Here is a 26,968-nt window from a genome sequence, read left to right as displayed (position 1 = left end):
ATGGACAAATTATTGCAATCAAAGAGAAAAAGTACATAACTGGCAGATTTTGAAGGTGAGGCAGTGTGCTCACAATTTCCTGGCCGTGACTCTCCGAGTGGGCTCACACACACACACACACACACATGCACACACACACAGTGGCAGAGCATCTCACCAACCAGCATTATGCAACCAACTTCTATAGATGCATTTGCACAAGAGGGCATTTTGGCTCTTATCTGCTGTGCTCTGAGGGAATAAGAAGCGGAGTTAAAAGGAGGAGAGCAGGCTGCAGCCGTTACATTTACTCTCTATTTTCATGTGTGGCTCAGATGTTGACTCCAGGGTCACTCCAGGGTGTTTTTTTTTTTAGTTTGAGATTAGATATTTGGAGGCACAGTTGATTTTTCTCAAAGGCTAACAGGTCTGGTGCTACACACACTCCATTGGTTAGCTTCACCCTCACATGCAGCACTCCTCCACGCTCTCCTAAACCCACACACAGATACGGCAGGTACTCACACAAACCTGGACACCCCTCAGTCCTTCAGAGCTGCTCCCAAACTTTACGCTGCCCGTTGCACCTCATTCTCATCTGACTCTCCTCATTTATTTGACCCTCTGATCACAGGGACACACGGTGCAAACTGAGCGATCCAGGCTGGGGTGGATGTGAGGTGGCTCACTGCAGCACGCCTGCTCACATATAGCATTAGTCACAGTTGCAGAGCAGCGATACTGAGGGAATCTGGCTTTTACCGTACATTGAAGCGCCTTTCACCCACTCACGCTGGAGTGTGAGGGAATGAAAGACCAGCAGCCAGAGAAGTGGTCATCTACATATTTCAGTGGGACAAACTTTTTTGAGGCAGGATGGAGTCCATTCAGGTCAAAATCCTGCAAATATCTAAAATAATAAGGGCTCAATTCTCATAAACATCCTTTAGATCACGTTGTTCTTTCCGCAGCGTTCACAATACAGGAAGTGCGTGGAGATCATCTAACAAGTGTCTCTACAAACTCACTGGGAGTGGATTTTTCTAACAGGATCGGGAACATTTCTGCATGTATTCCTCATCAACGCAGCACAGCAGCCCTACACTATGACAGCAGCGCACACGCATCCCTTATTACCATACTATAATTGCGGCATGCACACCGAACAGACGCTGCGCCGGATCTCAGTGCGCGCCTGTTTGGGCATCTATCTCCCAGGCACTCTGGGCTATCTGCGCGCACCTGTCGGCTATGGTGCCTGCTTACATTTCCATATGACAGTCAGGGAGGAGAGGGGCACAGAGAGAGACAGAGTGCGGATGGAGGGAACGGGGGAGGAGGACAGAGAAGAGAGATGCAGTGGGGTGTCAAAAATTAGAAGGGGGGGAGATCTCCGGCTTACCTTGGAAGGGAACATAGGACATGTTCCAAAAGCATCGGACGTGGGGCTTTGCGTCGCGGCGGTCTCTCGGTGCTCAGTAGTACTAGGGAACCAAATTACAAAATAAATCTGGAATTAAAATAAATATATAAAAAAAAAAAAAAAAAGCACGCGATAATACTGCTGTTTACGGCTGCAGTCGAAGAAAAAGAGGCCGATATTCCGCTGTGATAAAAACTGGCATCATAATCCACGACCGCTTATAAAGCGCCCGGTGCGAGGTGCATAAAAATACAGGATGCGGGAATATGGTGTGTGTGTGTGCGTGAGTGCGCGTGTGTACGCGTGTTTATTTGCACGCTGCTGCTGAGGTGTGAGGTTGAAGAACGAGCGAGTGTGTGTGAGGGAGAGAGAGAGAGGAGGAGGAGGGAAGAGAGGGGAGGATCGTGCACGCGCGCGTTTCTGTGTATGGGCGCGCACTCACCCCAATATCTATATAACTGAAATTCAACTCGCGCGTTTTCCCAGTTCTGCGCGCGCCTCTTGAAGAAGACTGAGGAAGATAATGATGTTTGAGTGAGAGTAAATTCACCGCTTCAGGCCGGAGAAGACAAAGTCTGTCCGTGCGTGTGCGTGCGTGAGTGCGTGGAGCTTATGATATAATTCACTTAGCTCATGATCAAAAGTGAGGAATCCAACATTAGTGCGTTGCATTGTCATTTTTATGGTTCCTTTACTGAGATCTAATAAGGTTAATGAATGATAAATTAACAAATGCATTATACTAATTCCAAAATGAAAGAAATACTATAGAAATTTAAACAAATATATTTGTATATGTAAAGAAATTATTGTTAATTTATAACCAAACATAAAGTTAAACTGCATACATGATAAGGAAATAACTTCTGAAAAATAACAGCATATCAATTGCATCCTCATTTGAATAAACAGTCATGATTATTTGTGTTCATGTAATCAGGAGGGTTTTTATTATTTCATAACAACATTGTGTTTCATTAAAGCAGAACTTCAGAGTATTTCAAATTGCAGTTTTATCATAATAGTGTGTTTAATATTGAAATAGCTAAAAGACTGAATAAGTTGTTTATTTCAAGGATTCACACTCTACTTCTTATTAATGTATTTGCTCAGTGATATGATCTGAGCTGTCATTCTTTCTTATATCTGATGAATGTTTTTATACTGAGATATTAAAACTCAGAGAGAATGATGGAGACATTATGCTAAGAGTCACAAAAATGTGGGTTTATCATAAATCCATACTAATTTATGATACTAACTGACTCCTGTTTTGATTATATCTTTTAAAAGTTTCCCTATGAAAAGTTTTTATTTTCCCTGCATCTGGTTGCTAGTATCAACATCATACAAGTTAATTAAATGACATACGGTGCCAAAGTAAAGGGAAATACAAACTAACAATAAACTCGGAATATTTCAGAAAAATCCTATTAGAATTGTAAATGATTCACCATTTGAGCACCATTCAGGACAGCAGGTATACAAAGTATTCAGGAATCTGCTTCCAAACTACAGTCAGAAGCTGTTTGAAGCTAAGAACTATGAATTAGAAAGTAGCATACAGTAAAACAGGATTAAAACAAAAAAAAAAAAAGTGGTAAACAAATATAAAAGTGATGTTTGATTATCATCACTGACTGTGAGATTGGATCCTTCCTTGACTCATGTAGTTTTACATTTTTATTCCTTATTTGAATTAATTTTTTTCTGTCACGTTTTATTTTATTTTTGACTTTGGGTTTGATTAGACATGATAGCTAATGTTGGATCATGTTTTGCATTTTTTATCTCTAACGCAAAAATCATTCAATTTAAGTTGTAAGAGAGCAACACTGTTAGAGAAAATTAAATTACATGTAAACAAAGTCTACTGAGCAGGTCGATCCACCTAAATCAAAATTATGTTTCTTGTTAAATTCTTAATATTCTTCATCTGTCAAAAACAAGGCCACTGTTTCTCTGCTTGACTTTTATGTTTATGCAGCAGACAATAAAAGCTGACCTTAATGTACAAAGGGACACTGGCATATTTGAATATCATTCAACTAAAAATAGGCTGAAGTCAACTATAAGAAACTGATGAGCCAAAATGGCGCCATAAACTCGCTCATGATGCATTTATGCTACGTAAAACTTTCAAACTTTCAAACTAATTTATGCTAAAAGGTAATGTCGTCAATAGCTTTTGTAAACCTGTGCGAACGTGTCCAGTTGAATAATTTTTAATAATAACTAGCTTAACGTTTAGCTTCTTAACGTTGAGCTCAGTTAGCTTGAGCTTAGAAGAATACTTCCGTTTTTTCTGAAAAATCTAACATGAGCCTGTTTTAAATCAGCATAGAAACCAAATTCATAAAGATAAACACGTTAATTCAAAGTCATGTACCTGTATATATGTTTGGTAAACATGCCACCATTCGCTGGTTCCTGTTTGGGATCCCTCAATCACAATTTTTACCGTTGTTTTTTTTTTTTTTTTTGGAACATCGTAATTTCACAAGGACAAGTGAATGCAGCAGAACAAAGTGTCTGTCTTTAGGATACTGAAGCGTGTCCTCCATCTAGTGGTAAAACCTTGCCACTGCAAGTAAAGCTTTTATTTAAGAAGTGGGGTTAAATACTAGAATTATGTAAATACAATTCTGCCAGATTGGGAGAGTACAGACTGGACCACCATTGTATCCATTGGATGAATATTTTATATCTTTTTAATGGATGAATATAAAATTTTGTATTCATCCAGCGGATGAATGTTAAATAGTGCAGCAGAAATGAAGGCCATCAGGAATTAAACAGGACAAGCCATCTATGATTTACTCCATTATGCTTCTTGAAAAATTTGTATTGACACAAGTAACAAAAATATATTGATTTATAAATATTATTTGATTACATGTTTGTTTGGGGGTTTTTTTAAGCAAAATTCAAGAAAATATCAGTGCAACTCATGAGCCTGCAGACATATTTTCACATCAAAATGACAACAATAGCAGCAACATTTCTGGAGAGACATATCCCAGAAACAAAACAGAAATGTTGTTTTATTTGTCTGAATTTTCATTATTTGGCCCATCCATTCGTCTCGAGGTCTGGCACAAACACAGGATGAACATCTGTCTTTTCCTGCTGGCAGCAGCTGCAAATTCTCAGCCACACACAAAGTAGCTAAACCCTCCTTCAGGACAAACTTGGCACTTCATCATCCCCATCTGAATAATTTACAAGGCTGTTCACAGTTGGATTTGGTTTTCATTTTAAAGAACAATACGGGGGATTGTTGGAAGTAGACCAAAAAGTTTTCATCAGTGTAATGGGTTTGTGTTTTTTTTTTTAAAAACTCACCAACTTTCAGGTTGTGTAAATCGTGGAGTAAGCTCTGTTTCCAATGTTTCTGCAAAACCGTCAGCTGAGAATTTCTTCACCTGTTTCTGATCTTGAATGTCGCTTCTGCAAAGAAATGAACAAGCAGATTCCTGCATTTTGGGGCCACAAAATATCCATTATAGATAAATAAGATGCAAGCTAAACCTAAATATCAGACACATCAAAAATCAACCGTCATGTAGAAAAAGTTGTGCAAATCCAACACTACTAATAATGCTGAGAACTGCACTGTTGTATTAAAGCATGGTGGTGGCAGAATAATGTAGTGTAAATGTTTTTTTTTTATGGGCTGAGACTGTGAATTTAGGCATGATTGATGGAGGAAGACATAAAGAAAGGATTGTGGAAAATTCTTGATTTGTTTGAGTTTTGCATAAATGTGTTTGGATGTTTACCATGAGCAGGACATTTTTCCTAAACACGCCGCTAAAGCAACACCTAAAAGGGAGACAGTCAGAAGCCCTGTAGTTGCCTAGTTAAATCTAAATCTCAATCAAACTGGTGTGACTGGGATTTAGATTTAGTCTAACAGTTATTATGGAGAATTATTGACCCCAAGATGTTTGTTGGCTTTCTTGAACTGTGATATTTGGAGATTATTTTATGGTTGTGTTAAACTTTTTTAAATTTAATCCTCTGATTGTTGATATGCACAGGTTTGGGTCACTAACTGTTGTCTTGTAACCATTTCCTCATTCATGAAGATCAGCATTAATCTCTCTTATTTAAAGATTCTAGTCTTTTGTTTTGAGGAGTTGGTAAGAAAAGGTGTCCTATTCATACCACAGAAAAATTAGAATTGTTGATAACTAATCAAAATTTTTAGACATTGATCAACTTAAAGAGGGAAAGGATAGGAAAACATCTAAATAGAGGTAATAATTGTGGCATCTGTGTTTTCAGATTTTTTTCTCCTCCTGAACAAAAAGACTAAAAATGAAGTTGAGATTTTCCAACATTTTTTGGTAATGAAAAGGAAAATTTAATAAAAGTCACATTTAGTGAAAGAATCACTTTGTTTTATTTATTTTTTCACACAGTCCCAATATTTCCCCGTTTTGGGATCAAGGTATTCATAGTGAAGCAGGAAAATAAACATTTCTCCGGTAAATCATAAATTAAAAACTGTAAAATACAAAAGAAACAGAAAGTATTCTTCTAGTACCATGTTTACCTGCAGCAGAGTATTTACAGTATATAAACCTTTAGAATAGAACAGTTTTTTCCTAATAAGGGTGAAACACTGATAGATTATCTGGAAGTTGAAGTCGTTTCCATCATCACTGTAAAACATGATCAATGCAAAGGCATCTTCCAAAGTTATAACAGTACAAATATCAGAGGAACACTAGCAAATATGAACACCTAGTACTGAGGTTATAATGATGTCCAACTGAGGTGATACTATGAGAGAAACCTGGATCTGAACCATGTTTAGTTTTGTTTTTTTTGTTCTTTACACACCGCCACATATTAAATACACATCAGTCCTGTGTCTGCTGTTGTCCCAGCCTGCCTCAGTACAGACCCACGTTGTCCCACTCCACCAGGTACTGCACCTTCCCATCTGGAGTCACGCGTCTTGCCAGGATCCTCACGGCCTCCCCTCCTCCTGCCCAGCTCCGGACCACAGTCCCGTCACCCCCGCCCACACCCACACCCATCCCCGCTCCACTTCCTGCCCCACCACTGCCTCCTCCGCCGCCCGCGCCGCTCTGATACGGAGGAACGTCGCGCAGGATGAGGGGCTCCGGCTGCTTCTGACCTGGCTGGTGCTGGTGGTTGTGGTGGTGGTGCTGGTGGAGGTGATGGAGGTGGGGGGTCCCGCTGGAGCTGAAGGGGTATGGGAAGCATGGTGGAGGTAATCTGCAGGTGTCCTCCATGCTGCGAGAGCAAACAGAGGCAAAGATGTGAGCAATACGAAGTTTTTGACAGTTAAAGAGCAACAAACTCTCCCACTAGGGAATTATAACAATGAATCGCCATAAATGGTGATATTGTTGTTTTGAGACCATTTAGAAGTTTCAAACCAAAAAATATTAAAGATGTGATTTCATGAATGATTTAAAAATCGTCCTGTGAATCATGAAACTGTCAGCCAAAAGGTTGAAAAGTGAGTTTAGAACCTGTTGTAGTGATGAAGACCCCTGGAGAGAGGAGTGTTCCCGTTGTAGGTGGAGTGGTACAGCGCATACATTCGCTTGGGAGGGGGGCTGTAGACAAAATGGACACAACATGTACATCATTAAAATGCAAAAAGAAATAATGATTGTGTCCAGATGTGGGTAAAATTGTTGTTAATTAAAAAGCTTCCATTGAGCTAGATAAATAAAATGGATTTAGGCTTTATTTTTATTGAGTTCTGTTAATGTTTGTTTTCATATCTGTTGTCATTTGAAAACAATTTAGGTAAAAAATATTCTTTTCAGTCCTGATTGATTGGAAAAATTTGATATAACAAAAATGATATGTTTATTTGAACCATGCAGTGAATATTTTCTGTAAAAAGCTTTTGTTGGGGTATAAACGTTCAGGCAGATTCATCCATACTTGCTTAAAAGGCAAATTTAAAAACGACATATTTAAAACAACACACTAATAACAAACAAATAACCCAGCGTACGGGAATTTACTTCAAGGGATCTTATATTAAAGTGACACAATCTAAGAAATAAATACATCCTTACTTTATTATTTTTAAATAAACTTGGAAAGATAAAGCAAAAAATAAAGTAATTTCAGTGTGCAATAATGTAATAAACAACCCAATATAATAATCTAAACAAAAATACTGCTATAATTTGAATAAAGATAATGTAAAATTTAAACCCATGTAATTTTATGTCAGTAAATTGGACAAAAACCCCAGGGCAGAGGAAATCTTACCTTGCATCCATCTCCTCATCCAACTTCCTGGAGTTGTAAAGGTTGGCTCCGCCCATGTAGCCATGGCAACATGGCAGCAGTTCCACTGGGTTGGCAGCGACCGGTGGTGGACAGGCCTGCCAACAGAGGGGTCAGAGTGAGAGGTGTCCCAAACACTGACACCTCCATGAACTCCTAACAGGAAGTCAGTTTGGGAACATCTGGAGGGAGAATGTTATTCAGGGCAGAAAATCAAATTATATTCTATGATATCAGTACAACCAGGGTAAAAAATGAACAACTGAGCATTAGCTGTTCATTTTTAGAAAGAAAAATGGGCTACAATGTTGCTTTCAATAAGTACAGAGCTGGTAGAGATGCTGGATGTTCAGTTGCAGCTGTCACTACTAACTCATACACTCCACACTTTTCAAATTTAAATTTGCACAAAAGTTACAATGCCAGGCATCACTTTTCTTCCATTTCACAATTATGTCCCACTTCGTGTTGCTGTAGTACACAACAGTTTAGTGTGGATTCACACCAGCCTTGTTTAGTCTGCTTTAATCAAACTCCAATCCACTTGCCTAGAATGTCCGGATAGTTTGGGGAGGTGTGAATGTAGGAAACATCTCTGATGCAGACTAAAAATGGAAACTCTGATCTAATCTTTAAGTAAACTGGTGCAGTTCGAATGCATATGTGAACACTAAGTGGGCCAGAGGACACTCCAGAAACAGGAAGTTAACTCTAGCACAGGGCATTCTGGGTAAATACAACCAAAACAAACAAAAAATGGCTCACGGTCTTTTACTAATGACAAACAAGAAATCCTACAAAGGCTAGAATCTGATGCTACTCCATTTCTGTTTAAATTTCATGAAGAAGGAAGTTACATTCATGTCTTCTTCAGGGATTGTGGAGTTGTTTCTTTCAGCATCTTTCCAGTTGTTTCCACACAGCGCAGTGTGAAACAGAACCAATCAAACCAAGTCTTCTGGACTACCAGGCGCAAAAACACACTTAAATATAAGAAACAATGAAATTTGTAGTTGTGACATGACAAAATGTGAAAATGCTCATGGATTATAATTACTTTTTTCAAGGTGCACTAGAGTAGAGTAATTTTATCTATAAGTCCATTATATAATTATCAAAATTCTGTGGATAAAAATCCTGAAACATTTTTATATTTTGCAGAACGTGGAGCCAAAAGAGTTGACAGGTCTGTTCCCTTTCCATCCCAACATGTGGTGAAGTTACTGGTTAGTAAGGCAGTTTTCCGTCTCCCAACGACTCACAACAAGTACAAGCATCAGAATCATCAGATAAAGCCATCAGTCACAGGAAACATCATGCATGAGGTCGATTTCTCATCGCTGGACTGTGACATAGCACCGCGCTGAGCCCATTATTATTCTGTAGCATGTCTCTAATGACGGAGGACTATTACTCAGAGGCTCCAGCAAACGTCTGTGCCTTTAAACGCTGGTGCTCTGTCAGAGTTGCACTGTCAAGGTGCCAGCGCCACCTGGCCAAACTGTAATTGACTGCAAAGTGCGTTTGGAAGTGATCCCAGGCCATCAGCATTCCTACCCATCTCACTTTCCTCACTACAACCAAGAGCTGCTCCTCAAAGACGGGCGGAGATTAGCATCAGTCAGAGCAGAACAATGAGGCCTGGATATGCCAGAGGAAAAAAAAGAAGAAGAAGCGAGAAAAAAAATGAGAGCTCTGCAGAGCATATTGTTCCAGGATTACAGTATGTGCACATACTCAGATCAGAGTGATGAGTAGGAGGAAAAAAGCACAAGGAGCATTCATGGTTAAGAATGCGGAGTATAAATAGCAACCACCACATGTGATGGTGCTTGTTTCAGAGCAATCCGCCGGGAATTGGCTTTGATGATAATGATAAATGCGACGCTGAACTGCAGGTGTTGATGAAATACAAGAGCAGGTTTTGGCAAGATTGGATTTGAATTATACATTTTACCGGAGCATCGCCATGTCTCTCACAGCTATTATTAATCTATCTGTGTACCCTCAAACATTAGCATCCTGCAGGAAAAAAAAGAGAAAACTGCAACACAGGCACTGAACTGAGGAAAGGAGTAAAAACCGATCTCCACGGTGAAATGAACCTTTGTGGCGTCGTCTGACTGACAGGTTATTTGAGTTGCAGAAAGCTGTTTATCTGGCGGCAGCAAAAAAAAAGAAAAAAAGAAAAAGGAAGAAAATATCAACGAGTTTGGTGTCCCACACCCCCCCTGCATCCTCCCTTATCCTGAGACAGAGGCGCTGACCTGTGTCTCCATGGTGCGACGTTTTGATTTACGTGACTCCGACCCCCCCACTCTCCTCTGGCAGGGCAGTGACAACGGGCTGAGGACAAGAAAAACATCAATTAGTATACAAGAAAAAACAGCATAATTTCTTCATGTGTAATTTATCACACTGGTGAAGGACAGAGGGTTAGGGCAGCTAAAACTAAAGAATGTTTTAGATTGATTATGAACTGAACAAAGTAAAGTTTCACACTTTTTTAGGAAAACAATGAGATTCTGACTGATTGTTTATGTTTAACGACACATTATGTGAGACTCCAGAGTTTCAGCTGAAAGAAGAGAAGAAGAAAAAGGAAACCTGCTGTTCTCAATCTGACCTTCTCCTGTGGGTGATGCTGATAGGCGGATCGGTGACAAGAGGCGACGAATCAGACGTCAGAGGAGGCGGAGCTCGGACCTGCAGCCCAAACAGACACTTCTTCTTCTTGATCTCCTTTCCAGAGACAAACCTGTGTGGCAGCAGAGGAACAGAAGTCACATTCCTGCTCCTTTCATCATAATGAATTCACAACGCATTGCAACAGAAATCATGCTTCACTTTGTTTTTCACATGTTGTCATGTTGCAACCACAAATATACAATGTTTTTCATTTGGTATTTTATGTAATAGACAAACATAAGCACAGTTGTGAAGTGACAGAAATGTAGCTCTTTAACAAAAGGATAAACATAACATCTTCCTAAGCAGTGAAAAAGTTGCATGAAGGCAAAATTAATCTGATTTGGGTGGCATTTGTTTGCTGTGTAGCCTAATAGATTCGCCCACCCGAGTTGCTGATCTTTGCAGCTCCCCCAGATTTACTATGGGCCTCACGGCTCTAGTTTACTGTTATACCAAACTGATAAAATTTAAGCATTTTATCTAACCAAATTGGAGTAACAAGAGTTTAGGACAGATGCATTTCTTACCGCTTTAAAATGATACAACAGTTTTTGAGTCTCTATCAAATAAAATCCCAATAATTTTGGCTGGAACATGACAAAATGTGGGAATGCAGCTTGAATATGGGGATGAACAGTTGGAAAGCACAGTAAAGCTTTCTAACACAATGTTCTTCAGCTCCTGATGAGAAGCAAGACGTGGGAACACTTCAAAGGTAGTGACTCTGTAATTAACATGCACATAATTAGAAGAGACTTCGCCTGGAGAAATATGCTGTTTTATTTGGCTGCAAGGTTATTTTTAAACAACATTCAACAAAAATCTACTTGAAGCAGTTACATTGTTTTAGTTCTAGTCATTTAATAGAGGTTAGCAGAATTCTGTGCTGCTTACAAATCAAAATAATCTCTGTAAACCTGTCAGATTCAATTCCCTGCCTCTTTATTCAAAGTCACACGTTTCGCCGCAGCCCGTCTCCTCATCACTCCGGTCATGTGCGGCTGGTGTTTATTCTTCTCCTTAAACGCAACGACTCACCTGTCCTTGTGAGAGTTGAGAGCGTTGAGGAGATTGTGACAGCGGTCCTGCCTCGGCGTGTCAGACAACTGCAGGACGGAGACGAGTGAAAAGAAATCAAAGCCGTGTTCACGCAGCGGACAACACACACCGACTGCATACGATAATTTTCTTTTACAGCCACTGACAGCTGTGATGCTGATATGAGAAATTAACTGGTGCAGCAACGTGGCAGGGAGGGAAAAAAAGCTGTTGTTCTGCGGTGACAGAACGAAGAAAACATTTCAAGAATGTCACTTGGAGTTGAAAGGAGAAATCTCAAAAATATGCAGAAAAAGCTCAGTTTATATACAGCCTCAATTATTCACATAAAATCAATCTGTGGTTCTGCAATTTGGCCAGTGATATCAGTGTTGTGTTTTTTAATCTTTGGAGTTATTATTGGTGATATTTCCACATCCAGTTCAGATCCAGATCAAATAAATGTAAAATGTTTTATCAGCGCCACGTTCACCTTCTAGCAAAACTTATTTTAAACCTACTTTAACTGAATTAAGCGGAGGGAAAACCGTGAACAAGTTTATCTGAAACCACCACAACAATCTAAAAGACAAGCTGATTGTGTTTGAAATCATTTTCTCCCTCTGGTAGCAATGTTCACCACCAAATTAAATCCAGACAATTAATCACCAAAACCTTCAAGTTAAGAGGTTGCAGTAATATCCAAGATGTTCCCTTCTAAGTGACCTAAAGCATCATGTTGCCACCAGAGCAGAGCTTATTCAAACTGGCAGCGAACAGACTGAAATTTTACAAGAAATTCAAAAAGTGGAAATTATCTCATATGATGAATTTTCTTTCTGATCATGGAGTTGCTTCTAAACCTAAGGATCAGAATTTCTCTGCAACAACAATCCAGAAACAATTTGGCAATGATTTATGGATTTTTCAGTACAACTAAGCATAAGAAAGCTATAATAAAGTGGATCAAATATCAGATCATTGGTGGTTTTCCGTTCTCAAAAATTCATTACACTCTAAATTTGATTTATTTTAATCTCAGTGAGCTTTTATACAAATCTAATGAAAATTAAATGAAAAAAGTAAAAATGTTTTGTGTTTGAGAGAATTCAGTTCACTTAAATAAAATAAATAAACTTTAAGGAAAAGTCTTAAGAACTACGGATCCAGTCGAAAAGATTGCAAAGGAAGGAACATATAAATAAATGAGACATTTGTGCAGCATTGTGTGCTTACTGTTTCCAAAAGATAATAACGAAGTAACTGTAAGTCTGAGTATTCATCCATGAAGCAGTGAAAATAAATATAAAAGAAATCATTTCATCTCAGCTTTTCATTTTTTGTCAAATAATAACCAAAAACGTCAATGAATTTTAAAAGGATTTTATGTAAGTAGTGCATAATTGTGAAGTGGATTTTGGAATGCACTTATATTAAGCCCCCATTTTTCTAACACCCCCAAATAAAACCCAGAGCAATATTTGGTTTTAGAGATCACCTAACTAGTACGCTGCAGAGATGCACAGCTCGGGTGGGATGTGTGTGTCGGAATAATTAACGTGACACATCTCCATGAAGAAACGTTCTTCATCATGAAACACGGTGGTGGCAGCATCATCGCCTGCAGTGAGACCTGAAAATGGATGTTCACAGAAGCTCCAAATGTGACCGGGCTTAAAGCTGCTCAACAAGGCAGAATGGTCAAAAACACCTGTGAATTGATTCAGATTGCAGGCCACACTTTTCAGATTTTTATCAGTAAAAATAAAAGGTCAAAATGCATGTCCTTTTTCTTCCACTTCACCAGTATGAATTATGCTAAATTTTTTTTCTACCAAATTGAAGTTTGTGGTTGTAACATGACAAAATGTGGTGAAATATTCAGCTGAAAGCAACACATAAACATCGCAAACACTAGATAAATAACTTCAGGTGAACAATTTTAAGAGGAAACTGAAAGCAAAGACGCTCAGGGTCATTCAGCTGAATTTTTATAACAGAAGATCATCAAAGGACTAAATACTTTAACTCTGCACTGTTTCCCTAAGTTCCCTCAGAGATCGACTATTACATTTTACTTTAATGCTGCTTAATAAACTTTAAATCTCACTCGTTAAAAAAAAGAAAAGGGAAGCCTGTAAGTATTTCACATCATTTCATCATTGTGCTTAAACAGGGAAATATCAATACCGCGCCCAGGAGCAACGAGTCCCAGTTCTCGTTGGTGAAGGACAGAATTTCATGGTCGAAATCAAAGTATTTCCTCTTACAGCACAGCGAGAGGTGGTAGAGGACTAAATGAGCCAGGTCCACCCTGCAGTTAGAGAAAAATACTTTGTTAGTGTGGTTAAAAATATTTCCAACTTCATTTCTGATTTGATATTGAAATAAAAAATCATTTCTAACCAGGTCATGGGCAGCCTCTGGACTGTCTCCGGTCCCTTTGTACAAACTGAACACTGGAACTGATAAAACCTGAAATAAACACACAGAAGAAATCAGTTTTATTTTCTTCTCTGGATAAAAATAAAATATAGAGAGGTGTATCTTTTCAGATAATACCGTTCAGCTTCAAAATCTGACCCTGAAACTTACTTACATCTTTTTATCTGCATGAAGGTCACGGTGAGAAACGAGGCGCCTACAATGTGAGACGGCTGCACGCGCTTACTATTCTAACTGTAAACTCGATCTTCGCTCCTCTTCCGTCACCTGCTCTGCAGATGTTCCTCCCATCCTGTCAGTCTCCATTTAATCCCTTCTTTTCTGCTCCCACTCGCGCAGTTTGGTGTCAGGATGGGCGTAAACAGCCCCACAAAGACGGGTAATTATAATGATAACTTCAGTGGATGGATGTGTTTTGCTAGGTGGAGCAGATGCTCTGGAGTGTGTCACTTTGAGTTGAAGACGAGCCGTTGTCCTCGTCGCACTGTGAACATTAACATGCACGCTCACTAATCATTTAATCTGGAGGTAATTAAGACCATTTGTTGACAAGTGAAGCCGTCACGGCGACATATTGATCAATTTTATTTTTCCCTCAGACCAGCATCTAACGCTGTGATTTACATGCTAATTAGGAATCTTTGATTCATTGTTTGTTTTGGTGATAAAACTGATAAATAGTTGCTGTTTCTAGCTATTTAAAAAGTTTGTTTGTTTTATTTTTTGGGCGTGCTGTGGTGGCGTAGGGGATGGCACGACCCACATTTGGAGGCCTTCAGTCCTCGACGCGGTGGTCGCGGGTTCGATTCCCGGACCCGGCCGATGTTTGCCGCATGTCTTCCCCCCTTTCCTTCCCCCTTCCTGTCAGCCTACTTTCAAATAAGGGACACTAGAGCCCACAAAAGACCCCCTGGTGGGAAAAAAAAAAGTTTGGTTTTTCGTTATAGACACTAAACAAAGATCTCCAGGTAAAATGTCAGATTTTTTAAGATTCAATCTTAACTGAAAATCAAATAAATCTGTTGGAAGGAAAACAATAAAACACAACAAGTCCACGTTGATTCATTTTGAGCTGCAGCAATCTTCTATTATAATGAATCTGATTAACGTGAAATAAATTTCAAGAGTTCTAGTTAAATTTTCCCAACTTCCAAATTTCTACTCTTTAGTGAGTAAATAATTCCTTAATATTGATTTTTTTTTTTTAAAAGTACTTGTTCCAGAGGGAGATTATTTTACTTTTCACTTAAAGGTCAGACAACAATGAGTTCACATAAACTGGTATTCAAGGTACCAGTTTATGTGAGGCTGGTAATCTCCTGTATTCTGTTCTGGATCTCTTGTATCTTTACACAAAAACATGTTTCATATTTCTTTAAAAATGATCTGCCTGACCCAAACTCTACCTGACCTTGTCCAATATGTCTGACCGAATGAGAAAGGTTGTGTGACAGAACCATTTTCTTCTAAAGAAAACATTCAGAACTAACTGGATGTAATTCCTGCAGCATCGTGTCGGGTTGGATGAAGTTCTGAGTACATCCAAATACCAGTGGGTTTTGGATCTAAAATATTCAGAACTCTACTAGAAAGCTTTACAGTGGGTCTGACTTACATCTACATTAAAATAAGAATAACGTCAGGAGAAAAAAAGAAACATAACACATCAAAGATGTTCTCATTTTCATCTCACACCAAAGTGCCATCTTGAAAGAGATTATAATCTGCAAATTATTTTAAAATTACCAAACTTTTGGTACCCAATGCTATTTCTTTCTGCTAGTTAAAGGGATTTTACTCTGCATGCTTTCATATTGTGTATCGTATTAAATACTTTCACGGTTGAGAAAATATTATTTCCAAGCTAAAACATTTAAACTTACAGAAATAATGTCATGATTGAGTGAGCTCCACCAACCAGCCCACCTGAGAGAGGCTTATTTTCCCCCGTTAACCTGTTCATGATTTATTTTAGCAATACATATTTTTTCCCTAAATGAGTAACATACCTGTCTCCATACAGCAATGGCTTTAATAGACACTGAGTGCAGGCCTCATGGAACCACTGACCACAGCTGCCACACTGCAGCATCTTCAGGTTCCACCTGCAACAACAACAAAACCTCTCAACAATAAACCCACAAACAAAAGGAATGAAGAGACCACTGCACCGGAGCCCAATGAAAACCAAATACTGAGTTAAAACATTGTTGTTTCTAAATGAAGAAGAATTTGTTTTCTTTGCATTATTTGAGGTCTGAAAGTGCTGCACCTTTTCGTTACTTTAAATAATAAATAAATACTAAATGTTGTCAGTAGTTCATAGAATAAAAGAACAATTTTCATTTTACTCAAACATATAAAGAGTAAAATCAGAGAACTGATATTTTTGCGGTGGTCTCTTAATTTTTCCCATAGATGTATATACATAACCAGATTAATTTCAGAAGTTAGAGTGTACATACAGACTGCATTACTTGGCACTGCTGGTAGATAGGTCTGAAAAATTCATAAATTGATATTTCATTTCAGTAGATTAATCTCAGATTGTATCGGTCATTGTTGATAATGATCCAAATCGACACAGAAATGGTTCCTTCTTGGTGAGTTTATTAATGTATTCTTTTATTCTTTTTCATTGTACGTTTGTGCTATTTCTTAGAAAATTGCCAAGTTTTGGTTTTTTTATCTTCTCAGCTGCTTCTGAGTTCAGCAGTTTGCTTTTGTTGAATTCATGTTCACCTGTAATTATCCAGTCCATTTGTGTCTACCCATCAAAAACACTTTTACCAGAAGAGCCAAAAAACACGGAGGGTTTTGTAGTCAGAACTGGTCCCACTCACTCTCCAGGTCCGGCGCAGTAGCAGTAACACTGCTGCTGATTGGTCAGATGCTGAGGATCCCAGTCTAAGGACGACAGCTGGTAGGGGAGCCGGAGTTTCATGAACTGCATGAGTCGGGCGAAGCGTCCGCGTTTCAGAGCTCCGCCTCTCTGCAGAGACAGTTTCAGGACAGAGATGGTCGCTTTCATATCGCTCTCGTATCAGTAAGCAGATCAGGCTTGATTATAAGATGGATGTTTGTCGCATTCCATCGCAGGTCAGCTGTGAGAGATGGAGTCTGAGACAGTCTGGACAATGAGCTCTGCTCCACTGACCGATTAATAATGAACCGATTTCTCTCTCATGTCTACAGAAACGGAGCACATGTGATGGATTGATTTTTAATGTGCTCTTCTCAACTCCACTGAAGCATAAATATAAATATTGACTGCTCACAATTTCTCTGACATGGCGCGGAACACATTGAAGTCAACATTGAGAAATTCAGTGAGATTCTTGCTCCAATAAACACATTTTGCGCCTCACACATTACCATGTGGATAGATATATTTGACTGGATTTCTTAGCTCTTTTTTAAAAAAAATGTGAGACGGGGAGATTAGCAGCCTGACCTTGGTGGCGACAGCAAAAACACATTGTCGACAAATCCAGGAGTCGCTGTCAGCTTCTGGCTCGATGGTCGGCGTGTGGCACTCCGGATGATAACCTGTAATGGAAGGAGGAGGCAGAGCGTTTAAATCGTCTTTGCAGGACAGAAAGCCTGAATGACGGTAATAACAGGCCTGTTCCATTTTCACTTCTTTACAAGTTCATATCAGAAGCAATGCAAAACATCCAAATGTTGAGTTTGCATATAAGAAGGAGAGTTTTCCAGCATTATTCCAGAAAACAGCATCTTTGCTTGAGGATGACATGATGGTAAAATCTCCCATGGATTTTACCATCATGTAGGTAAAATGCTACTCTTTAGATTTATTTCAGCTGCATTTACCACAGTTTTTAGTATTTGAAAATTTTACCAGATCATGAAGGGTTTTTGCAGTTTGACATCTAGAGCTTTACAGAGAAACAATGCCAACAAAGGACTGCACATTTGTTAAGAAAGATGTTTTAGCTTTGTTGTTATAGTTAGCTTAGATTAGAGAGTTATTACATGGTCTGTTAAGTCTCTGCAGCGGACCCCCGCTTATTCACGGTTCAGTATTTGCAGATTTTCCCGTGGAATGTAATTCCAATTTATTTTTGGAAAATTCACCAGTTCACAGATTTGTTTCTCAGAGCATATCTAAAATATTCAAAAGCACCGGTTTGGACTTCTCTGCCCCCTCAACCCGACCCCGGATTAATCAGAAGATTAAAAATGGACGTATTTATTTTGACAGATTAAATTAATATGCAGTTTTACACTTTAGCTATAAATGTTTAGTTTCTTCAAGCTGCTCATACATGACGCAGTCATGGTTAATCGTCTTTCTGCCATTCAGTTGCTGCGTTTCCACTAAAAATTTGAATTGCACAAATGGAAATTATGAAAATTAATTTGCTTAAAGAAAATACTGCAATTTTGAAAGGACTAAAATCTTTTTGCGCCGGGAAGAGGTGGTTTTTCAGCCACATCGAAATATATCTATTCTGCAAAACTACAATGGACACACTTTTATAAAATCATAGCCGTCACATGGCCAACAGCCGGATGTTACTACTGGCGAAAACGACAAAAAACAAGGTGACAGGAAGTAGTAGGAAGATTTTTTCTGTAAAATCGCCACCTAAAATTTCACCAAAACGCTGCGATGCAGCAGATCGGAAGTAGGCTGGGTTTGTTGCCCCGACGCCAGAATAAGACGTTGACCTCTCCTCTGATGGTTGATTTATGATGAGCGCTGCGCCATGGATGAATTATGAATACATTTCATGTAACTGATTTCATCCATCGCTGCCATGATTTTTAATGACTTATCACGTGAACAAGCTTATTTACATGTGATTTTAATATAATTTCTTATTTAATGGAAACACCACAACTGCAAAATTGTGGGGGCTTTTTGACATTTGCACAATACAGACAAAGAAAGATTTGCACATGTTTGTAATGGAAACGCTGCCAGTGAAATGATCCTCTGGTTCCAGATACTCTGTTCCTAGCAATGATACTTCCATATTTCTCTTTAAAGATGAAACCATCTCTGTTTCTTTTGTTAAAAAAATTATCATGCCAATTCTAACACCCAATAGTCACATTTATTTGATCTTCTATTCTAGAGTTTGAATTCATTGTTAGATCAATATTGATGAAACGCTAAGCTAGACTTAGCAGAAATCATCAGTCAGTTACGTTCCTCTTCCCAGTGACACAACAGCTCATCCTTGTGGATCTTGAAATGTTCTGAAGCTGGGATCTTAACTCAGTTTCTAAAATTTAGAGAGTTTTCTACTGATCATTTTTGAGGTGATGTTTTCTTTGCAGAATTACATCCATAATAATAAACATTTATTGCCAGTAATTTTTCACGTTTCTTTATCTTTAAAAGAATCACACTGGCAAATTTGTAGATTTCAGAATTGGAATAAAGAGACAATGAAGACACTCTGAAAGATTTAAATCTATAAGTTCTGTGTCTCTTGATGTCTTATTAATTTCCCCTCCTCTGTGAGAGCAGATTCAACAACTCTTAGCCATCATTTATGATATGCGGCTTTCTGTGTTGTTATTTACCATCCTGTGTCAAACCTTCAAGGTCACTACCGGCTCTGACGGAGAAGCAGCGTTTGACAGAGCATGATGAGGCATGCCTCCTTACCGTGGTGACATTTAAGACAATTTATGAGGGGTTCTTTAAGAGGCGGGGCGTCACAAATACAGCAAACTTCTTCCACTCCGGCAGCAACTGAGGGAAACAGAAAAACAGGAGGGAGGGGACGATGTACATGTGAGAGGAAGACAGAGACACACAGAGAGAGAGAAAGCAGTCAACTGCATTAATTTATGTATATTGATTCACGTCCCTGCCACCTCATTGATTTCAGAGTCGCCTGCACCTTTAATTTGACGCGCTGATGTTCAGCCTGGTCCTAACAAGTGTCCAAACTCCCCTTTGACTCAACATGAGGTGGGAAAGGAGAATCCTCCCCCTGAAGGCTCATTTGTCTAATAACTTCATTAATTGACTCTAATAATCCAGAAACATGAAGCTTTCACAACGGGCTTAATGCAAATGTGAGTAAATTTATATACATTTAGCATTTCAAGATGACAACAGAGAAATAAAGACAAAAATCCAAAGAACAAAAAATAATCTTAAAATGTTTCTTTAACTTTAGGGTGACTGAGTCACTTTATGCATTTATTCAAAATACATATTAAAACTTTATTATTTTTTAATCATTAATTTAGATTCCTAGATGTATCAAGATTCTGCATGAAAGCTCACATTTAGTCAGATTTCTTATTTTAAAAACCTTGACTGGACATACAGCACATTAACAGGAAATTGCTAACTGGATCCAACAATAAAGGTGCATTTCACAATACTGTGTTAGCCCTGACCCGTTACATGTCCACTAGAGTCTGAGGTTCAGATTAAATGTGCTGACGTGTCTCAGTGCTGCGCTGCTGTAGTTGCTGCCTCTGAGAGGCTAAAAGTAATAATCCCAGGCAGTGCACTGCAGCCATACAGTACTTGTAAACTTTCCAATGTACAGAAAGAAAACTTGTTATTATTTGGACAAACAACATTCAAGCATGATTCAATCAGCTAAAGTACAAAGCGCCTCTGCAGCAGCACTGCATCTCCAGAATCAGACCAAAGAAGAGTCGTTTCAAAGCGCTTACAGTAAAAAGCAAAAGAAAAACTCAACCAAACATGATGAAATGTCTGCATAACTGTCAGCAGCTTAAAATGAATGAGACGCATGTTTCCGCCTTTTCCATCAGACGTCTCAGCAGCGAGAGAAAAAACCCAACTCCAATCAGGATTACAGACTCTAAGAATATAACCAAAGTAAAATAATAGTCCTTTCTACAAAATAATTAAAATCACAACAATTTTAGTGAAAATTTACGACTGCAGGAAATTAAAATGTTATTTTACTACACAAATTTCTCACTCTGAAAGATTAATAAGTTCACTCAACACCTAACAAGAACACACTAAGGTGTGGCGTGGATTTATTTCTTAAACACTAAATATTGCTAATTATATAAATTCCTCTGTCTTTGTTGCTGTTTTCCATGCACAGTATGCCTGAACACCTAAAACAAAATGCTGATGAGAACATTTATTATTACTCTCACAGCTGGACGCAGACGTCCAGGACTTATTAAAAATTGGTATTTTGGAGTTGAGGTGGGTGATTAAAGTTTTATTTTCGTGTTTTGTGGTACTGGGATGAAAAAAAAAATGAATGTGAGAATAAGAACTGTTTATTTCTTCTTTTTTTAGAAAACTTTATGACTGTTGCTACATAACACAGCAATCATAGCGCAAGCAAAATAAAAAATATTTGTAATTTGCTTAATTAGGTTTATCTCAGTAAACTGCATCTAAACAAACAGTGGATGAGATTTTCAAAATAACAATCCTGACAGGTTATTTAACATTAACTGAAAAGTATTGTGACAACAATAAGTTAAAATTGATGAAGATAAACAATAATGTAATGTAACCAACGTAACAACAACTGAGACTTTGCGTTAGCTTCATATTAAGCTCAAAATATTCCTAGAAAAACAACAAGAATGCCCCAAAAATCAAAGGTTTACATGCATCACCAATTCTAATATCCATTACAGCTATCACAAATATAAAACATGGCAAGAGTTACAGGTATAAAAGCATTTATTCACATTTTGTCTCTACTTAAACTAGTGAGGTTTACTTGTGAGGATGCTCCTTGAGAGAAATATTTTGTTTTTATTGCAACATTAAATCAGGCTAAACGTTTGTTGCTTTAGCTCTGTTACAATACCCAAAATATGACTTTTAGTATTTTAGATATTATATTTCAATTTATTTCTGCAAATTTAGAAGTTTCGTTACACTAAGAGTCTTTTAATGGATTAATTCATAATATTTTAAGTGGACGTACTTAAAGGTGACACAAACACACTGCTTCTTTTTGTGACTTTATGTAAATTAGAGACTTTAGGAAGAGAATTGTGAATCTTTGCAACTCACTTTCTAGGAAGATGCTAAAACAATTACTGTGTAAACAGAATGAGAATGTTCAGTTATCATACTGTCCAGGAAAGAGATACTTTCTGTGTCACAGAGATTAACAGGTTTTGGTGTCAAATGTTTAAATCAACCCCGGAACAAAAAACCAAAAGACCTTGTGAAGATGCTGACTGAACTGTTAAGAGAGAGTCATTATTCACAGCGAAACAAGTTCTGCACCGACAGAGGAAAGAGCAATTACTCAAAAAACAACATACCTGTCCCGTAGTCTGATGGAATAAAACCTGAGCTGTTAACCTTTATGAATATTGTTATATTTGGAGCAAACTTTAAGTCTTAAGCATGTGGGTGTAAGCATTACGCTGCGTTAGTGGTTTGCTGCAGGAGGGACTGGTGCTCTTCACAAAATTCATTAGGAAGATTTATGTGGAAAAAGTGACGCAACATGTCAAGACACCAGCTGGGAAGTTAAACACAAAAAAGTTTTCCAAATGAACAGCGACCAAAAGCCGAGCACCACCTTAATTATGAATGTCTTAAGGACACAAAGTTAATATTTTGGAGTGGCCATCACAAAGCCCATCTCAGAGAAAAATGTTTTCAGAGCTGAAAAAATTATGGGAACAACTTATAACCCTGACCCAGTTAAACCAGTTCAATTGGGAGGAAGTTTAAAATAGAGTTTAAAAAACAAGTCCACTATATGTTACAGAAATGTTGGATGTTGCCTTCGAAAGCAAGACGGGAGATTCTCATCTCCCTTCTGCGCGCTGTCTAAGTTTTCCCCCATTGACTTCGATTTCTCCAGTAGAGTTTCAACAGGGCCAATCAGTGAACAGAAGAAGGAGCTGTGAATGACGATGCCAATTTTCAGCGATGCTTTAGAATTATACTCCTGCAATATAGGGCTTGGCAATGGCAGCAGAAGGGTCGTTCATATCACACGCAATTTCCAATAAGCTTCATCGAGCTGGTGCTTTACATAGACCACGGCTGAACGTTAGTGATTGGGTAAAATCGTTTTAAACTTCAGGAGTCCATAACTCCAGCAAGCAATCCTCTCTCAACTGTGTATGTGATGAATCAAACCTTTCATCACATACATTTCAAGGCTAAGAAAATGTCTGTCAACTTCTCAGTTTGAAAGTAGTTGAAAATTCTCTAGAAAGGTCCCTTTTATTGTTGGGATATTTAACAAATAGAAAAGATTTTGGCAAGCCCAAATCAGAAATACTAAGTCCAGTTCAACCTACTTTAAAAAATTGGCTTCAAAAATGTCTTTGGCTACAGCGAGACTTCACTCAATGGAAAAGTTCTCCCAACACAGAAAGCTTTACTCCACCATCAGAGGGGAGAGGAAGCAGTTACTCTTACACGAGTGAATGTCCTTCCTCAGAACCCAGAACTCTGAGTTGTCCTCGAATCTCACCAAGCAGCATTGCTTGACTCCGTCGACCTGAGGACCGGGGAGAAAGGAGGAGACAATTATGGGAATCTTACAACACACAGCCACTTGAAAAGTATCTTTCCAACACACTTACTCTCTTCACATTGCCAAGGTACAGTAGTCCATCACTCCAACGAGCCAACACATCATCTCCCTCACTGACTCCCCCCATCCTGAGGAGAGACACAGAGAGGGGAGAGCAGGGCTTGTGTGAAAATGGAAATCCGATTTATCCGTTGAATACTTTGCTGCTGTTGCTGACATACAGAGTTTACGCCCCCTCCCCTCTCAGACAGCCGGCTTTCAGTCCAAAGGGGTTAAAATTTCGTCCAAACACACACACACACACACACGCACACACGCCAGCACACACACTCCTCTTCTTTAGACCTGAGCATAGCGACAGCCTGTATCCACCAGAGTGAAAGATGAGAGTGAGTATACAGAACCAGAGAGCAAGACAAATGATTACTGCACACATCAAACACACACACGCACACACACACATAGGGGGGAAAGCACTGCATGATGACTGCTGCAACACAGTTTAACTGGATGCAGCTACTTGAAGCATCTGCCTTGCACTTTGCCCGCCGTCTTCCTCGCCTCCTTTCTCAACAGCTTAAAAACTTGAATAGATGCATGAAGCGACTCCTCGGGCGTTTTGTCTTTTGCACACTGAGCATTTGTTCCAGTACATGCACACATGTCAGTGCAGACGCAGCATGCAGAGCGGCGTTATCAGATGGAGAATTGAACAGTGGGGGCTGGCCGGCTGAAGGGTACCTGACAAGTCGAACTCCTTTCCGTCGGGGTCACTGGGATTCCTGGACAGGCTGGACATGAAATGCCCTCATCAGCTGTGGATGTCCAATTACTGCCAGCTCCGATGCGCAGCGTGCTGGTTTGCAAAAAGTGGCTGGTGTGCATGTATGTCTCTGTCTGTGCCAGGCGCCTCGCTCTGAGTGTGTGTGCCTGAGTGTGTGAGTGTGTCAGTCAAACCGTAAGCAAGGAGGAGGAGGCGACTGTGACTGTCCGTCCGTCTCTCTCAGACTAGTTTGTCCGTCCTTTCTCCGCGTTGCCGTTTCATCATGTCCCCGTCGCTGTTGCTCCCTCACCCCCCACACTCTCACACCTCACCCCTCTCACAGCCGCCGAAGCTTATTAAGGCGGATTTTGTCTGAGCTGCACCGGAATCAAGCCGCCAGAGACGCCATCATCCCTCTGCCTCTCGCCCTCCGCCGACTTGTTGTGACGCAGACATAAAACACTGAGCTATCGTGGGAGTGGGTTGGTGGGGGCATCCAGAGGTGTGGGAAGTGTGCTCGTGTAAAGGGGCGTGGGGGGTCCTTGCTGTCTGAGAGCGTGACCCTAAAATGATTGTGACACGCTTGTGATGTGAGGGCAGGAAGTGAAGGATGCAGGGTTGCAGCGCGCGCGGTGACAGGGGCCAATTAAGCGGCCAATTAGTGACTTTAGCCGCCTCATTAATTGGTCTCCGACAAGAAGTAAGATCCAAGTTTAGGAGAGGAGAGAGGGAAAGTTTTCAAACGGAACAAAACTGAGGCCAGCACTTCAAAGGGATCGGATCTGAAGCCTCGGTCAAAATTAACTTAATGCTTCACTGATAAAGTGGCTTTCTGAAGGCTTCAGTAACATAAGGCATGCTTTCATCTTCCTGAAAAAAAAGGGCATCTGTTTAAAAAAAAAATACCAGAAATCCTGAGATTTTGGTGTAACCTTACTGACAATGGAGGGAAAATAAAACTATTTCCTGCACGTCCATTTGATTTTTGGGGGGATTTGGATGAAAATAACACACAGTACCTTATTATATCTAGAATAAAACTCTATTTTCCAATTTAACAGATTGTAAATGTTAAAATAAAAACGCTTACAGAAATGTCAACAGAAAATGATCGTGTCGGCATATTGACTTTCTCTCAGTTGATTTTTTTCCCCCTGAACCATCTCATGACTTGTTGTTCATTTCTTACACGTTGAATATACCACAGTCAGTCAGACATGTGGTAACACCGATGTATACGGTTCAAAATGGCCCCTGGCACATTGAAAATAAAAGGTGGAAGTTTAGTTATCCATGTGCGACCACTGGGGGGCGCGCAACTACCAAAAACTCTGCGGCCGAAAGCCTGGCAGACTGTTGACATCCAACGAACAACGCTGGAATTTTATAAAACTCTTCATTTTGTGTTCCGAAAAATTCTGTTAAACAATATTAACGATGGAAAGATGTTGGTCCAAAATATTACACTAGTTTATGTGAATAAAAGAGCGCAATCTCACAGTTTCTAAGGCCTTTAAACAGTGCAGGCATGTTGTGTTCACATGCAAAACAACCAAAATGAAGATTATGCTATGTTCAGTCATGCGGTAAGAGCATCATCTGCAATTAATTTGAATTCACATGGTTATCATTAGATTACAGGGCACAGATAGTGCAGATTATAACTAGAATAAACAGGAAGAAAGCGAAAGGTGAGCACAAAGCAGAGAAACTGAAGGAAGTTCTTAAGATTTTGCTGAAATTTCCAAATTTGGATTCATACCCAGACTAAAGTAAAGATTTGTGTTTATAGTGGATGATAGATCATTTTTCTAAAGAGGCACTCATCAAGTCTGTGTGTTTTTAGAGAGAATAAATAAAAAAAGAAATCACACTTTATAAGGTCAAACTGGAATTATTATATTTTGATTTATTGTGAACAGACATACTAAATATTTAATGCTTTGTTGGGTTTTCTTTTGAATAAATTACCATATTAATGCAGAGTGGCATGGAGGCAATCACCCATTCTGTTCTGAGGTTTCCAGAAATCCCAGGTTGCCTCAAAGGCAGCCTACAAATTTATCAATTGACAATACTCAGTAGATTCTCTGTAGGTTCTAGATCAGATCAGTTTATTGGCCAGTTAAGCACAATGAAAACTGAGTGATTAAAGGGGGTACTGTTTCTTTTAGCAGTGTGAACAGCTGCCAAGTTGTGATAGGAAATGAAATCAGCATCTCCATAAAGCTTGTCAGCAGAGTGAAGCACAATGTGCTCTAAAATCTACTAATAATTGACTCTACACTTGGCAAAGCACAATGACATGGCTCCACAAAACATAATGAAAGAAAAAAGCCAACAATGAGATATAGGGAGTACACAGGGTAAACCAGTAACAGGAGGAACCAGCAAGGAGTGACTGAGAATGAGATGCTTAAGTACTTAGGGAGGTGAATGGTGAACATAAGACCTGGGCCGATGAGCTAACAGGTTTCAGGTGCGAGAAGAGGGCAGAAAGCAGACTGAGAAGAGAGAGAGGAAGAGGATGTGATACAGGGGGTGAGAGAGAGAGAGCACAGGAAATGAATCTAACAAAATAAGAAACACAATAATAAAAACTAGATTAACCAAGAAAAGGACTAGACACAAGAAATGGACATATCTAGACTCATGAAGAATATAACACCAGGTTATATTTTACCTCATGAGGTAAAATATAAACAAGGCAGAACTAGCAGAAAGAACTAAGGAACACAAACCCAAAACAAAGTCAAACAACCCAAGATCCTGACATATTCTTCATGCTTCATCTGGACTGAAGGATCTGGATTTCATCTGAAAAGA

General features: G+C 39.2%; 2 protein-coding genes across 13 annotated transcripts in view; both read right to left on the bottom strand.

The window, feature by feature from the left end:
- Positions 1 to 1,738, bottom strand: part of syngap1b (synaptic Ras GTPase activating protein 1b) — a 169,844-nt gene extending 168,106 nt beyond the window's left edge. For 8 of the 9 annotated variants that reach the window (XM_044115812.1, XM_044115816.1, XM_044115807.1 and 5 more), the window contains exon 1: positions 1,382 to 1,738. Coding sequence is in view for 7 of the 9 variants with exons in the window: in XM_044115816.1 (XP_043971751.1) it covers positions 1,382 to 1,403 (22 nt within the window). In the remaining 2 variants the exon portion in view is untranslated. Of the gene's footprint in view, positions 1 to 504; positions 612 to 1,381 lie in introns of those variants that run through there. The other variant, XM_044115813.1, reaches the window with a different exon arrangement.
- Positions 1,739 to 5,784: 4,046 nt separating this feature from the next.
- On the bottom strand, positions 5,785 to 24,875 carry phf1 (PHD finger protein 1). 4 transcript variants are annotated; one of them, XM_044117369.1, is made up of 16 exons: positions 24,121 to 24,875; positions 23,601 to 23,741; positions 23,429 to 23,507; positions 23,262 to 23,343; positions 19,512 to 19,598; positions 17,322 to 17,416; positions 16,711 to 16,859; positions 15,877 to 15,972; positions 13,829 to 13,897; positions 13,613 to 13,736; positions 11,423 to 11,490; positions 10,320 to 10,451; positions 9,961 to 10,039; positions 7,676 to 7,791; positions 6,916 to 7,002; positions 5,809 to 6,673 (listed from the first exon to the last, which is right to left on the bottom strand). In XM_044117369.1, exons 3-16 carry the CDS (start codon positions 23,504 to 23,506, stop codon positions 6,307 to 6,309), a joined length of 1,629 nt encoding a protein of 542 aa, XP_043973304.1. In that variant the 5' UTR covers position 23,507; positions 23,601 to 23,741; positions 24,121 to 24,875; the 3' UTR covers positions 5,809 to 6,306. The 4 variants fall into 4 exon arrangements, with proteins under 4 accessions (XP_043973303.1, XP_043973304.1, XP_043973305.1 ...); XM_044117370.1 differs by having other exon boundaries at positions 24,337 to 24,875; XM_044117368.1 differs by lacking the exon at positions 23,601 to 23,741 and having other exon boundaries at positions 5,785 to 6,673; positions 24,121 to 24,873.
- Positions 24,876 to 26,968: the final 2,093 nt, after the last annotated feature.

This window comes from Gambusia affinis, linkage group LG05, assembly GCF_019740435.1.
Source record: "Gambusia affinis linkage group LG05, SWU_Gaff_1.0, whole genome shotgun sequence".
Taxonomy (NCBI): Eukaryota; Metazoa; Chordata; class Actinopteri; order Cyprinodontiformes; family Poeciliidae; genus Gambusia; species Gambusia affinis.
This window is presented reverse-complemented; position numbering and strand designations above follow the sequence as displayed.